The 15,709-nt window shown below is 37.0% G+C and overlaps 1 protein-coding gene across 6 annotated transcripts in view; it reads right to left on the bottom strand.

Annotated features, from left to right (window-relative positions):
* The window catches only part of CPLANE1 (ciliogenesis and planar polarity effector complex subunit 1), a 140,361-nt gene that overhangs the window by 18,471 nt on the left and 106,181 nt on the right, over positions 1–15,709 (bottom strand). For 5 of the 6 annotated variants that reach the window (XM_049648144.1, XM_049648149.1, XM_049648147.1 and 2 more), the window contains 4 exons: positions 13,130–13,214; positions 9,545–9,709; positions 5,776–5,806; positions 5,106–5,237 (listed from right to left, as the gene is read on the bottom strand). In XM_049648144.1, the coding sequence (XP_049504101.1) occupies positions 5,106–5,237; positions 5,776–5,806; positions 9,545–9,709; positions 13,130–13,214 (413 nt within the window). The remainder of the gene's footprint in view (positions 1–5,105; positions 5,238–5,775; positions 5,807–9,544; positions 9,710–13,129; positions 13,215–15,709) is intronic. The other variant, XM_049648146.1, reaches the window with a different exon arrangement.

Below are 15,709 nucleotides of genomic sequence, written 5' to 3'. Positions count from 1 at the left end.
ATAAGCACAAATCAAAAACCAGTAATACTTTTGTAAAAAACAAGGAGAAAGGAATCCAAGTATATCACTAAAGAAAGCTAGCACACCATGAGAAAAGAGAGCAAGAGAAGAAAGGAACAGAAAAGTACAAACACAACCATAAAACAATTAACAAAATGGCAATAAGTACATACCTATCAATAACTACTTGGAATGTAAATGGACTAAATGGTCCAATCAAAAAATATAGGGTGATAGAATGGATAAAAAGCAAGACCCATCTATATGAGACTATAAGAGACTCATTTCAGGCCTAAGCAGATTGAAAGATGGAGAAACATTTACCATGCAAATGGAAGTAAGAAAAAAGCTGGGGTAGCAATACTTATATTGGACAAAATAGACTTTAAAACAAAGATTATAGTAGCACCTGAGTGACTCAATCAGTTAAGCATCTGACTCCTGACTTCGGCTCAGTTCATGATCTCATGGTTAGCCCCGGTTTGGCTCTGTACTGACAGCGTGGAGCCTGCTTGGAATTCTCTCTCTCTCTCTCTCTCTCTCTCTCTCTCTCTCTCTGCTCCTCTCCTTCTCACGTGCTTAAAATAAATAAATAAACATTTTTTAAAAAGACTGTAGGGGCATCTGGGTGGCTCAGTCAGTTAAGCATCTGACTTTGGCTCAGGTCATGATCTCGTGGTTTGTGGGTTTGAGCCCAGCATCAGGCTCTGTGATGACAGCTCAGAGCCTAAAGCCTGCTTCAGATTCTGTGTCTCACCTCGCTCTGCCCCTCCCCAACTAGCACTCTGTCTCTGTGTCTCAAAAATGAATAAATGTTAAAAAAAAAAAAAAAGTACTGTAACAAGAGACAAAGAAGGTCACTACATAATCATAAAGGGAAGAATCCTTTTATAGGAAGAAGGAAAGGGAAGGAGATATAACAATTGTAAATATTTATGCATCCAACACGAAAGCACCCAAATACATAAAGCATCTAATAACAAACATAAAGGAAGTAATTGATACTAATACAATAATAGTAGGGGACTTTAGTGGATAGATCATCCAACCAGAAAATCAACAAAGAAACAGTGACTCTGGAAGACACATTGGACCCAGATGGATCTAACAGATATATTCAAAACATCCCATCCTAAAACAGAATACACATTCTTTTCAAGTACACATGGAACATTCTACAGGATATATCACATATTAGGCCACAAAAGAAGTCTTAAATTCAAAAAGATCAAAGTTATACCATGCATCTTTTCTGACCACAGTGTTATGAAACTAGAAATAAACTACAAGAAAAAATCTGGAAAGAGCATAAATACATAGAAGTTAAATAATATGCTTTCAAACAACAAATGAGTCAACCAAGAAATCAAAGAGGAAATTAAAAAATATATAGAGATATATGAAAATGAAAACACGATGGTGAAAAATCTTTGGGATACAGCAAAAGTTATTCCGAGATGAAAGTTTACAGCAATACAAGCCTATCTCAAAAAGCAAGAAAAATCTCAAATAAACAATTAACCTTAGGAGCTAGAAAAAGGAGAACAAACAAAACCCAAACCTAGTAGAAGAAAAGAAATAATAAAGATTGGAGTTGGGATAAATGAAATAGGAACTAAAAAACCAACAGAACAGATCAATGAAACCAGAAGCTGGTTCTTTGAAAAGATCAACAAAATAGATAAGTCTTTAGCCAGACCCAACCAAAAAAAAAAAAAAAAAAAAAGAAAGAAAGAAAGAAAAAGAAAAGAAAAAAACAGAAGACTCAAACAAAATCAGAAATGAAAGAGGAGAAATAACAAATAACAACCAACACCATAGAAATAGAAAGGATTGTAAGAGAATAGAAAATTATATGCCAACAAATTGGACAATCTAGAAGAAATGGAAAAATTCTGAGAAACAACCTCCCAAAACTGAGGCAGGAACCACCAGAAAATTTGAACAGATTAATTACCAGCAATTACATTGAATCAATAATCAAAAAACCTCCCAAAAAATGTCCAGGACCAGATGGCTTCACAGCTGAATTCAACCAAACATGTAGAGAAGAGTTAACATCTATGCTTCTCAAACTATTCCAAAAATAGAAGAGGAAGGAAAGCTTCCAAATTAATTCTATGAGGCCAGCATTACCTTGATACCAAAACCAGACAAAGACACTACAAAAAAAGTGAACTACAGGCCAATTATGTCTGATGAACACAAATGAAAAAATCCTAAACAAAATATTAGCAAACCAAATCCAACAATACGTTAAAAATATCATTCACCATGATTAACTGGGACTTATTTCCAGTATGCAAGTGTGGTTCAATATTTGCAAATCAATCATCATGATACATCACATCAACATGAGAAAGGATAAAACCCATATGATCATTTCAACAGATGCAGAAAAAAACACTTGACAAAGTACATCTATTCATGATATAAACCTTCAACAAAGCAGGTAATTTAGAGGGAGCATACCTCAACATAATAAAGGTCATATATGAAAAACACACAGCTAACATCATACTGAATGGTAAAAAACTTGAGAGTTTTTCACCTAATATCAAGAACAAGACAAGATGTCCACTCTCACCACTGTAATTCACTTCACAGTACTGGAAGTCCTAGCCACACAACCATACAAGAAAAAAGAATAAAAGGCATCTGGATTGGTAAGGAAGAAATAAAACTTTCACTATTTGCAGATGATCTGATACTATACATAGAAAACCCTAAAGACTCCAACAAAAACTACTAAAACTGATCATTGAATTCACTAAGGTTGCAGGACACAAAATCAATATAAAGAAATTCACTGCATTTGTATACACTAATAATGAAGCAGCAGAAAGAAAAATTAAGAAAATAATCCCATTTACAACTGCACCAAAAATAATAAAATAACTGAGAATAAGCCTAACTGAGGAGGTGAAAGATATGTACTCTGAAAACCATAAAACACTGATGAAAGAAATTAAAGATGACAAAAACAAATGAAAAGATATTCCATGCTCATGGATTGGGAGAGCAAATACCATTAAAATGTCCCTATTACCCAAAGCAATCTATAGATTTAATGCGATCCCTATCAAAATACCAACAGCATTTTTCACAGACAGAACTAGAACAAATAACCTCACAATGTGTATGGAGAACAAAAGTGGAGGTATCACAATCCCAGATTTCAAGATATACTACCAACCTGCACTAAACTTGTTTTGCACAAGTACAAAAACAGACACAAAGCACATGGGAACAGAATAGGGAGCCTGGAAATAAACACACTATTATATAGTCAATTAGTCTGCAACACAGAAGGAAAGAATATGCAATGGAAAAGACAGTCTCTTCAACAAATTGTGTTGGGAAAACTGGACAGCAACATGCAAAAGAATGAAACTGAACCACTTTCTTACACCATACAAAAAAATTAAACTCAAAATGGATTAAGGACCCAAATGTGAGACCTGAAACTACAAAAATCCTAGAGGAGAGCACAGGCCATAATTTCTCTGACATCAGCCATAGCAACATTTTTCTAGATATGTTTCCTGAGGCAAGGAAAACAAAAAGAAAAACAAACTATTAGGACTACATTGAAATACAAAGCTTCTGCACAGCAAAGGAAACAATCAACGAAACTAAAAGATAACATACTGAATGGGAGAAGATATTTGCAAATGACATATCTGATAAAGGGTTAGTATCCAAAGTATGTAAAGAACTTACACAACTCAACACCAAATAAAACAAATATCCAATTAAAAAATGGGCAGAAGACATGAACAGACATTTCTCCAAAGAAACAGATGGCAAGCAGACACATGAAAAGATGTTCAACATCACTCATCATCAGGCAAGTACAAATCAAAACCACATTATGATATCACCTTACCCCTGTCAGAGTGGCTAAAATAAAAAAACACAGAAAATAACAAGTGTTGACAAGGATGTGGAGAAAAAGGAACCTTCATACACTGCTGGTAGGAATGCAAACTGGTGCAGCCACTGTGGAAAACAGTATGGAAGTTCTTCAAAAAATTAAAAATAGAACTATCCTATGCTCCAATAATTCTACTACTAGGTATTTACCCAAAGAATACAAAAATTCAAAGGGATATATGCACCCCTATTTTTACTGCAGCATTATTTACAATAGCCAAATTAAGGAAGCAGCCCAAGTGTCCATCAATAGATGAATGGATAAAGAAGTATCCACCAACAGATGAATGGATGTGTGTATATATACATACATACATACACACACATACATAGAGTAGAATATTACTCAGCCATAAAAAAGAAGAAAATCTTGCCATTTACAACAATATGGATGGAGCTAGAGTATAACTAAGTGAAGTAAGTCAGAGAAAGACAAATACCCTATGTTTTCACTCATATGTGGAATTTCAGAAAAACAAATGAACAAAGAAAAAAAAAGAGACAAGCCAAAAAACAGACTCTCAACTATAAAACAAACTGATGGTTACCGGAGGGGAGGTGGGTGGGGGATGGGTGAAAAGAAGTGATGGGGATTAAGAGTACATTTGTCTCGATGAGCACTGAGTAATGTATAGAATTGCTGGATCACTGTATTGTACGTCCAAAACTAACACTCTATGTTACTATAATGAAATTTTTAAAAACATCAAAATAAATAAATTAAAATATAATAATGACAACAAAAATAAAGTGATGAGACCTTGGGAAAACTCAGAGGATACAGATGTGCTGCTGTATTAAATACACAAGTCTGTCTACTGTTGGGAAAGGGAAGGAGTGACACACAAACATCACATTAAAATATGGCAAATTTTGCGGATACCTGTGTGGCTCAGTCAGCTGAGCCACCAACTCCTGATTTCAGCTCAGGTCATGATATCATGGTCTGTGGGTTTGAGCCCCACATGGGGCTCTGCACTGGCAGCGTGGAGCCTGCTTCAGATTCTCTCTCGTCCTCTCCCTCTGACCCTCCCCCACTCATGCTTGCTTGCTCTCTCTCTCAAAAATAAACATTAAAAAAATTTAAAATAAAATATGACTAATTTTGAACCATATTCTTGAACCATAAACATTTTAAATGGGTTAAAAATGAATTATTCAATTATTACCTGGAGATAGTCTTAGCTTGTTGTTCTGTTAAGCCGAGCTCTTCACTGGAAACTCCATCTTTTGTTATAATGTCCTCAATAATGTCGGCAATATCAGTCAATCCAGTCATCTGGAGTGGGTCTACTGAAATACTTCATTTTCAAATGCATTTTGAGAAATAGAAGTCAGTATCTATAACTTAATTACATTAATCAAAAATGAACATGTAAAGTTTAAAAAATGAACATGTAAAACTATGCCTTCCAAGAGCATAAACAAACACCAAAATCATAAACCTAGAACTAATGTTCCTTCTACTTTCCAGTGATCCTCAGTGCAAAAGTCTAATCATTAGTAATTGGTGACTTCTTAGGGGCTCTTAAAAAAGTGAACATAAGGCTCAGGAGATCAGTTCTACCCGTCCTGCCTGCTGAATATATAGGCAGTTAAAGAAATGTAGCAAATGCAGTCTATTATATTCTAATTCCTTATGCTAAAACAGTGAAGGATGTAATATAGTAAACCTCAGCTTCTTAAAACATTCCATTCTCAGTGAAAATTAATTATATTTCTAGAGTCCATGAAAAAATATGTAGTGTAGCAGCTCACATACACATGAACAACAAAGTTTTCCACTCAGTTTATGCCCAACTTCAAGTAAAATTGTGAATGAATTCTTAAGATATTTACCTCTCGAATAACTCATCACTGTTATTCACACCTAAAAAAAGAAACATTATTAATAAAAATTTTAGGTCAGTTATCTTTTTACTTTCATCTATTAATCCGATTTAGAAATTATATAACCAGAAATTGCAATATATTTAAACCTCCAAATAGGTTTAAAGATACGTATGTGTAGTATTCTTATCCTCCTCTTGAATAAGCTATTTGGTAGTGAATACTCTCTGCATTTTCAGATTATTGCTTTTCTATCCAGAGTACTCGGAATAATATACTTTAGGAAGTACAGTCCTTTGCTTACTACACAGTTTAAAATACTGAAGTGCAATTTACTAAAACAAAAAACAAAAAAGCTCTGGTGATCTAAAAGTAATACATTTGGGAGAATATCTAATTTTTTTTTTTTAATTTTTTTTTTCAACGTTTTTTATTTATTTTGGGGACAGAGAGAGACAGAGCATGAACGGGGGAGGGGCAGAGAGAGAGGGAGACACAGAATCGGAAACAGGCTCTAGGCTCCGAGCCATCAGCCCAGAGCCTGACGCGGGGCTCGAACTCACGGACCGCGAGATCGTGACCTGGCTGAAGTCGGACGCTTAACCGACTGCGCCACCCAGGCGCCCCGAATATCTAATTTTTTAAGATGTTTTATTTTTGAGAGAGAGAGAGAGAGAGCAAGTGAGGAGGGGCGGTGGCGGGGGGACCAGAGGATCCCAATGCAGGGCTCAAACTCCTGAACCATGAGATCATAACTATAAATTTCTTTTCTGATTCCTTTTATCAAAGGGCAGAAAAGTGTTATATCCAAATAAATACCTTTTCATAGTAGTTACACAGGATGATTTGATCCTTAGTTCATTTTCAAACCAGTTTTGGAACTCTTCTATGGGACTGCCTTCATAATTTACTGAACACACAGATCAGCTTTATTCCTTGAAAATCACAATTCCTTTTTTTTTTTTTAATTCCAAACAGTGACTCTCAGCCTGATTATCTACCTCATTTCTCAGAAATGCCTCTGGAAATCTTGTAGCTATTTCCAAAACTTAGATCTGTTTTCAGTGAGTAAATTATTTGCCACCGTTAAGATCAATCACAAGAAGGGCACCTGGATGGCTCAGTCGTTAAGCATCCAACTCTTGATTTCAGCTTAGGTCATGATCTTGCAGTTTGTAGAGTTTGAGTCCTGCATCGGGCTCTCTGCTATAAGCACGGAGCCCATTTTGGATCCTCTGTTCCCTCACCCACCCCGCCCCATTCCCCACTTGTGCTCTCTCTCTCACAAATTTTTTTTAAAAACCCACAAGACTGTGCTAAGAAACAGAAGTCAATTTCAAAGGAGAAAATCTAAGCTGGTTTTGAGCATTAGAAGTAAGAGAGTGACTATCCATCCTTCTAAGATGCCAACTTTGGAAGAGAAAACACCCATTAGGGCATCTAAATTCTGTACTCTAAAAAATAATTTGGTTTCCTTTTTAATTTACATTAGATATTGAATACTAGAGAAAAACATTTTAATTATCCATCTTTATATGTATTATGCCATTTACTGACATTTCTCCTTTCTTCTCTCACTTCCTAACTTAAGAAGCTATTACAATCCTGAATGAATCACCTCCCCAACCTGGTACTTTCCATCTCACTTTTCCTACTTTCTTTTCTTCTTCCTTTAAACATTAAAGATTTTGTCTTTATCCCCATCTTGAAATGATCTTTGACTTCATTTCTCTTATCTTATTTTTCTACTTCCTTTTAATATCAGAATTCTTAAGTAGTCTATACTTACAGCTTCTTGAGCCTATCTCTATCCCCAGCCAGCTTTCTTCTACTCTTCATATTTATATTGAAAGTACCCAATGTCCTTAACAAATTCAATCTTTATTCTTGACTTTATGGATTCTTGTGAAACTGTTAGCCACTTACTACTTCTTGAAAATCCCTCACCAGAGTCTACTTGTCCATGTCCCTCACTGGGAGGCTCCCCTTCCTCTCTACAGGGTGACATTTCACAGGTTGCTCTTTGGCATTTTCCCTTTTTCCATATTGCTTGGTGATAACAGATGCACTAATTCTTAACTATATAATTATATAAAAGGCTCTTACATCTGTTTTTCAGGCTTAAACCTCTCATCAAGTTCCACTTCCTATAAAAAACTGGATCCTAAATATGGCCATTTATATACCCCAGCATCACATTCAACTATTACATTTGGTCTACAGGTGCTCTCGAATTTGACATCAGAGCTAGGATATCCTCATGCCTATAGTCTAACAACACAAAGTAGCCATTCATTTTCTCCTTCTCCTCTTTTATCCACTTAGTGACAGCAGTTGCCTATTCAGAATGTCTCTCGCTTTCTCACACACTGCCCAGGTTCTTACTGTTTCACAGGCCAGATGAATTTAACAGCTCACCAAAGGATCTCTGCCTCCATTCTAGTCTTTCTCAAAACCCCCTTATTATACTTTTCTGCTCAGAATTCTCCAGTGATTCCCTGGGATAAAATGGAGTTTATGCTTCTCACATACAGTCAGAACTCTCTGCAACCTCCTTAACGTCATGTGTCATCTCTCCCCAGTAAGTGTGGAGAGAAAAGCTGCCGATGACGGAGACCCTAGAGGAATCAGGTTCGCAGCTCGGTGCTTTATATACAATAGTCAATCTTCACAACAACCTGGTGAAGCAGAAATGATTGTCTCCCCGTGATGACTAAAACACAAATGGAATCTACAAAGAACTTAGAGAAAAAAATTACAGGACTTAAAGCCAGATTCTTACTAGTTTTATTTAAATAACAGCAATGTCATTTAAAAATACCATCTTTGGGGAGCCTGGGTGGCTCAGCTGATTGAGCTTTTTATTCTTGATTTCGGCTCAGGTCATGATCTCATGGCTCATGGGTTCAAGCCCCATGTCAGGCTCTGTGCTGACAGCATGCAGCCTGCTTGGGATTCTCTGTCTCACTCTCTCTGTGCCCTTCCCCAACTCTCTCTCTCTCAAAATAAATAAATAAACCTTACACAACAGTTTTTTTAAATAGCATTTTTACTGCTTATATTAACTTTAAAAATGATAATAAAATATACTATAAACCCTCAGTAAATTCATCAATAGCTAAGGGCTAAAAAATATATATTTCAAAGCCACTATCAGTAGCCCAAGTGTTATATTTAGTATAACCTATTATTCATATGACAAAATGTATTTGTTAGGACTAAACAATAGCATTTTAACTGCCAGCTCCAAATGAAACAGAAAAATAGCACTAAACTTTTCTAAGTCTCAATATCCTCCACTATAAAACGGGGACAATAATGGCATCTACCTCACAGGTTAGGCTTACACCAGGGTCAATGCATGTAACACAGCAATATCGGGGACCCAGCAGAGGCTCAATACACTACAGCTGTTGTTTTGTTTTCATAATTAAAACTCCAGGTTCTCAATGTTGGCAGAGTTTGAATTTCTCAATTTTTGTAAAAATCAGATAGTACAGTAATTCCAGTTGCTATACACTTAACATTTTATTAAAATAACTTGGAGATATCTAATCATACATTATATCTTGTTAGAGATATATCCTTGCAATATCTAATGAAGATGACAATACAGTTCTTCAATAAATGGTACAAATTGTAACTTCCCTTGCCCCAAAATTTATAAATATTGCAAAATGGCTTCACAAATCCTTCACAACTGTGTTCCCAGTAAACACTCTTCAACAATAGTGTATTGGACGATAAGAGTGTAAACAAAAAAAGGGAAGAACAATACCAGGAGAAGTTGTACTCTGGCCACTGAAAAGGCTGACCGCTGAATCAGCAGAAGGAAATACACAGGTTTTCTGACTAGAATGAGTTTCTGTTACTGAAAATTCAGCTTCTGAAATCTCCTCTTTGTCACTTTGATCCTCCTCATTCCTATGAGTCAGGAAATGTGCTAATCCAAAGGAAAATAGTAGAAGAAAGAAAGCACAGGGAAAAAAGATACAACACTTAGTTAACCCTTTTACATGGCAACAGATAGAAGTTTACAACGTATTATTTTGATAACTTTCCACTATATAATGATATAATTGAATATATTTAAAACTTAACCTCTCTCACAGTAAAAAAAAAAAATTATGCTTATTTTTTTTTAATTAAGTTTATTATTTTTTTAAAGTTTATTTATTTTGAGAGAGAGCAAAAGAGAGAAAGGAGAGAGAGAGAGAATGTGAGCAGGGAATGGGCAGAGAGAGAGTGTGAGAGAGAATCCCAAGCAGGCTCTGTGTCGTCAGAGCAGAGCCTGATGCAGGACTTGAACTCACGAACCATGAGATCATGGCCTGCGCTGAAATCAAGAACTGGACACTTAACCAATTAAGCCACCCAGGCACCCCAAAACTGTTAAGTTTATTATCAGTTTCAGAAAACATGGCAGACTGAGCTGAAGTGGACAGGTTCATACCCTGTTATAAAAACACAGAAGAAATGCTAAATTAAAAAAAAAAAAAAAAAAAGATTAGGGACACTGGCTGGCTTAGTCAGTAGAGCATGTGACTCCTCATCTCAAGGTCATGCGGTTGTGAGTTCAACTCCCACATTGAGCATGGAGCCTACTTAAAAGGAATTAAAAAATAAAATAAATAGATTAATATGCAAACAAGCCCTGTAAATAAAGAAATCCCTCAGTGCCAGAAAAGAAAAAGGAATCAAAGCTGGGCAATATATGGAGAAGGATGCTGGGATAGTCCATAGAGAAACAGGAGATGTGGTTTCTGCCATCAGCCGCGGGGAGAACTGAGCTACCTTCACATGGCCTAGAGCACTAAAGGATAGGTCTGTCCATAAAATGAGGATAAGAAAAACCATGGAGAAGCAGCAAAGAAGTTTTCTATCTTCCTGAATGGTAGATGGGAGAAAAATAAGTCAACTCTGAGAAATCAAAACCTCTGTCTTGCCACAAGCAGGTATGGGATCTGAATTTATACCATCTATGTAGTAAAGCAACTCCAAGCCAAGAAATGTATAGGAAAACTTATTCCCCAAACTCTTTCTACTTCAGCAGATAGCAAGAAGCAAATACAAAACCACTTCAAAGACAAGTGTATACAACCCAGCAGAACTCTCCTAAAGATAAGTTCATGATAAAAAAAAAAAAAAAATTACAGGGGTGCCTGGGTGGCTCAGTCATTTAAGCGTCCAACTTTGGTTCAGGTCATGATCTCATGGTGTGTGGGTTTGAGCCCCACGCCAGGCGCTGTGCTGACAACTCAGAGTCTGGAGCTTATTTCAGATTCTGTGTCTGCCCCTCCCCTGCTTGCTCTCTATCTCTCTCTACCCCAAAAATAAAAACGTTAAAAAAAATTTTTTTTAATTACAAATCGCACAAAGAAACAACCATGAAAGAGAGCAGTATGCAGATTTGACTACTGAGAATATGCACACATGAAGTAAAACAGCATAAAATATTACTAAAATCATTAAATAGATAAAAGGGCATAGAAACCATAATAAAAGAACAGGATAGTACATCCAGCAAACAGATAGATTTGAAAAAGAAATAAACAGAACCTGTAGACATTAAGAATGCAGTAAAAAAAAAAAAAAATTAAATCCTACAGCAAAGAAGACACGGAAGAGAAAATTAGTAAACTAAAAGACAGATTGAATGACATCACCCTGAGTATATCACTGAGAGATAAAAAGATGGCAATTAATAGTTAAGAGAATAAAGCGAGAAGGTCCAAATAGCTGGTGTTTTAGAAAACAGAACAGAAAGAATGGGGAGGAAGCAATACTTCAAAAGGAAATGGATGAAAAATAACAAACATTAAACCTGCAACTTAAAGAATCATTCCTCTCCCATATAGAATAAATTTTTAAAATGTATACACTGAGACACACTTGTATCAAAAATATAAAATAAGCCAAAAATAAAGAAAATTCCAGGGGCACCTGGGTAGCTCAGTTGGGTAAGCATCTTACTCTTTATTTTTCAGCTCAGGTCATGATCTCACAGTTTGTGAGAGATCACAAACTGGGCATGCAGCCTGCTCAAGATCCTCTCTCTCTGCTCCCCTCTCTCCCTCTGCTCCTCCCCTGTATGTGTGTGCTTACTCTCTCAAACAAACATAATACAATGAAAATGTAAATAAATTAAAAATATAGCCCTAACCCCATAATATTGAGAATCTAAAAATCCCTTTCACAAACTAAAGAAGATATTTTTTTTCTAAGTTTATTTATTTATTTTGAGAGAGTGAGTGAGCAGAAGTGGGGGAGAAGCAGAGAGAGGAAGAGAGAGGAGGAAAGAGAGAGGGAGAGAGAGATACCAAGAAGGCTCTGTGCTGTCAGCATGGAGACCCAAGCGAACTGTGAGATCATGACCTCAGCCAAAACCAAGAGTTGAACACTTAACAGAGTAAGCCACCCAGATGTCCCTAAAGAAGACATATTAATACAAATTACAAACTACTTAGATCTGAACAACACCAAAACGTGGTTCATATCAACACTCCTGTCTGGGTCCTTACAAGAACACGTTCAGCTTCAAATGCACACATTAGAAAAAGATAAAGAATGAAGTTAGGAAAAAGTCAACAGGTTAAGCCCTCAAAAACAGAAGAAATCATAAAGCTAAGAATAGAAATTTATGAAAAAGAAAATTAGGAGCGCCTGGGTGGCTCGGTCAGTTAAGCATTCAACTCTTGGTTTCAGCTCAGGTCATACTCTCACAGTTCATGAGTTTGAGCCCCGCATTGGGCTTCTCTGCTGTCAGCACAGAGCCTCCTTGGGATTCTCTGTCCCCCTCTCTCTGCCCTTCCCCCACTTGCACTCTCTCTCTCTCTCTCAAAAATAAACATTAAAAAAAAATTAAACAGAATCAACAAACCAAAGCCTGTTTTTAAAAAACGCATTACATTGCTGACAAGACTGAATGAAAGACAGTGTAAGGATAACAACTATAGATATAGTAGAAAAGTTTTTAAGTACCCTCGTTTCATTATTTCAATGAGAAATGCAAAAACATACCATCTCACCACTGCCTGGCCATTTAATCAGAACCTCAAATTCCAGTTCTGCAGATGACCAGGGACAAAGAGCAACCACAGCACAAAGCTGTGTGCAACCTCAGCGAGTGTGTGGCTGGTGCTGCCCCACTCTAGGAGTTTACAGCACTGGCTTCTCGGGAAAAAATGGCATGGGTGGGAGCCAATCACATGATCACAAAAATATCCTAATCTAACAATTAGGGGACTGATGGCTTCAGCTCACAAATGAAAACTGTCCCCAATTCTGGCACTCCCAAGGGCAATGCTTCCCCTTTCAGAGCAAGGTCAGGCCCCCCTGCTTTCCCCCCACCACACACACAAACCTTCCAAAATACCAGTGGCTTTTGAAGCAGATGTTTTTTCAGATTCAAGACCAGAGGACAATTCAATATGGTCTAAGGATGCACCCTGTAGAAAAACACATACAAAAAAATAACTTGAAAATTTTGGTTTGATAATTTCACAACATTGTTAAATAATTTTATGTACATTTTAAATATTAAGGGAACAAGTGAAAGAAATGGGATTACATCCAGTAAGAGCTAAATGGTGGGGACAGATAAAGAGAAGGAAATTTTTATCTATTTGTAGTCTAAATGATTTAACCTTTCCTAAGGAAAACAGCATCACATAATTTTAGACTGGGGAGGAATGTGAATTACCACTTAGACAAAACCTTCATTTTACAGATGAGAGAAGAGGGCCCAAAGAAATTGAGTGACTTTCTTAGTGGCAGAATATGGATCTCAACCTAGGTCTTCAAAGCCCCTAGTCAGCACTTGTGCAAAAGTATCCCTCTGCCTCTTCCAGGCTTACAGTCTGTTCTATTAATTAAAATACACAAGTCAAAACCTCTGTATTTATGTGTACATTACAACAGGATGAGAATATTTTAAAACAATATGCCCAACATTTCATTTAAATTAGTGCTAGCTCCTTCCAAGTAGTCACCTTAGCAGACTAAATACTTTTGGAGTTTGAGCAACCTCTCTTCCTTTGAAATTGTCTCCCAAGCTTGTGCTACAATTATTATTAACTGTTCTGGTGATAAGTCTTTATTATATAAATGTGATTTTATTACTGTCAGAATCTAAAACTGAGAGAGCAAAGATAGCCATTAAATAAACATTCATCAAATGCCTGACATGTGCCAAGCAAAAGGCACAATCCCTGTCCTCCAATGTTAAAAAAGGCTTGGGCCGAGAGGGGAGCGGTTACAGAATTTTTAGGAACTTTTTCAAAATACATGTGTGTGATCTGCACCCTTCCCCTTGCCAAGCCACTGCCCCTTCCTCTGTCCATACCCTACCACCCCAGATTCAGTAGGCCTGCCATGTATATTTTGAAAAAGATCACGACTTACACATCTGTCCTTTTATGTAATGGATCCAGATATGTGGAAATTCCTTCTCGAAACTCTTCCTTTGGCTTGCTTTCTCCTGAGTCTCTTACTACCTCAGAATGTTCCTTCTCAAGCTTTGTGGTTGAATCTTCATCTTTAAAAGTTTGTGCACCCACAAAATTCTGCCCTTTATCCTCTTTTACTCCTCATTCAGTGTACTCTCTCTGGGTGAATGCCCTATTATGATTCGAACTTCCTCCTAAGGACTCTAAAATCTGTACCATCAACCCAAATCTAGCTCCTAAGCTCCAGAAGCATATATCCAACTGCCTACTAATCTCACAGCACCTCAAATTTAACATGTTTCTGACTGAAATCACTGTGCCTCCCTCCTCCCAAAACACACATACTACTTCTTCCCTAGTTTGGAAAATGACTCCAGGCTCAAAATCTGGACACCATTGTGATCTTTCTATTCTTCACCTCCCCACAACCGATCACCCTCTGAGTCCTGCAACATCCTTCCCTTCATCCTCAATGCTAACGTTCAGGTTATTGTTACTTCTTGGCTTGGTATTCAGTGGATCTCAAACATCAATCAGTAAACCCAGTATAGAGCTAACTACAAAAATTACAGAGCTAGCTACATAAGAATCATTTTTGAAGGTTACTAATAACACAAATTCCTGGGTCCCACCCTAGGATTACTTGAAATCAGAATCTCAGGGGTATGAGGCCATAAGTTTGCAATTCTAACAAGTTCCCCAAGATGACTCTAATGAGTCAGTTTAGAACCACTGTGACCCAGTTGATCTCCCTGTTCTCAGTCTTATCCTCTCCAATCTCCCCTCCACACTGCTGCCAGAGTATCTGATCATATCATTTCACTGCTTAAAATTCTTCAATGGTTTCCTACTGCCTATTTATGGGATAAAATCCTAATCACTTGACATGGAAAACAATACTTTCCATCATGCCTTACCTGCCCCTACCTACCTCTACTGCCAGATGTCTTAAAGCCCAGTACCATCAACCTCTACCTCACAATGTCCCATCAGCCTTTCCTTATCTCACTGATGAATATCAATTCATTATCAGCTCAAGAGTAAGCTCTACAGAGCCTTCTCTGATGCTACCCCTTCACTCACTCACTTCTCTAGTCACAACAGGTCGTGTGTCCCATACTGTTCTCACTGCACCCTGTTCATACGCATATACTGGAGTATACATCTGTCTTCCCTTGTTAGATTCTAAGCTGCTTGAGAGTAGTGACTATGTATGCCTTGTTTATCTTTCCATTCCCACAACTTAGCACATGGCCCAGCATATAGCAGAAGCTCAACATTTACTGAAGGAACAAACTCTTGGACTCTGGAGCAAGCCAGGATTAAGACTAGATTCAAGGCTAAGTAACGTATTTGGCTTTAGATATGCTTAATATACTAGGACATAAAGCAAGCAAGTGATTCCTTGAAATAAGGAGTTCCAAAGATGACTCTGAAACTTAACCCTCATTTTGAAGTGATATATTTAAGTCTGGGTTAAAAAAACAAAAAGGAAA

This window comes from Panthera uncia (genome assembly GCF_023721935.1).
Source record: "Panthera uncia isolate 11264 chromosome A1 unlocalized genomic scaffold, Puncia_PCG_1.0 HiC_scaffold_17, whole genome shotgun sequence".
NCBI lineage: Eukaryota > Metazoa > Chordata > Mammalia > Carnivora > Felidae > Panthera > Panthera uncia.
The sequence above is the reverse complement of the archived record's forward strand: the minus strand, read 5'-3'. Positions and strand labels throughout refer to the sequence as shown.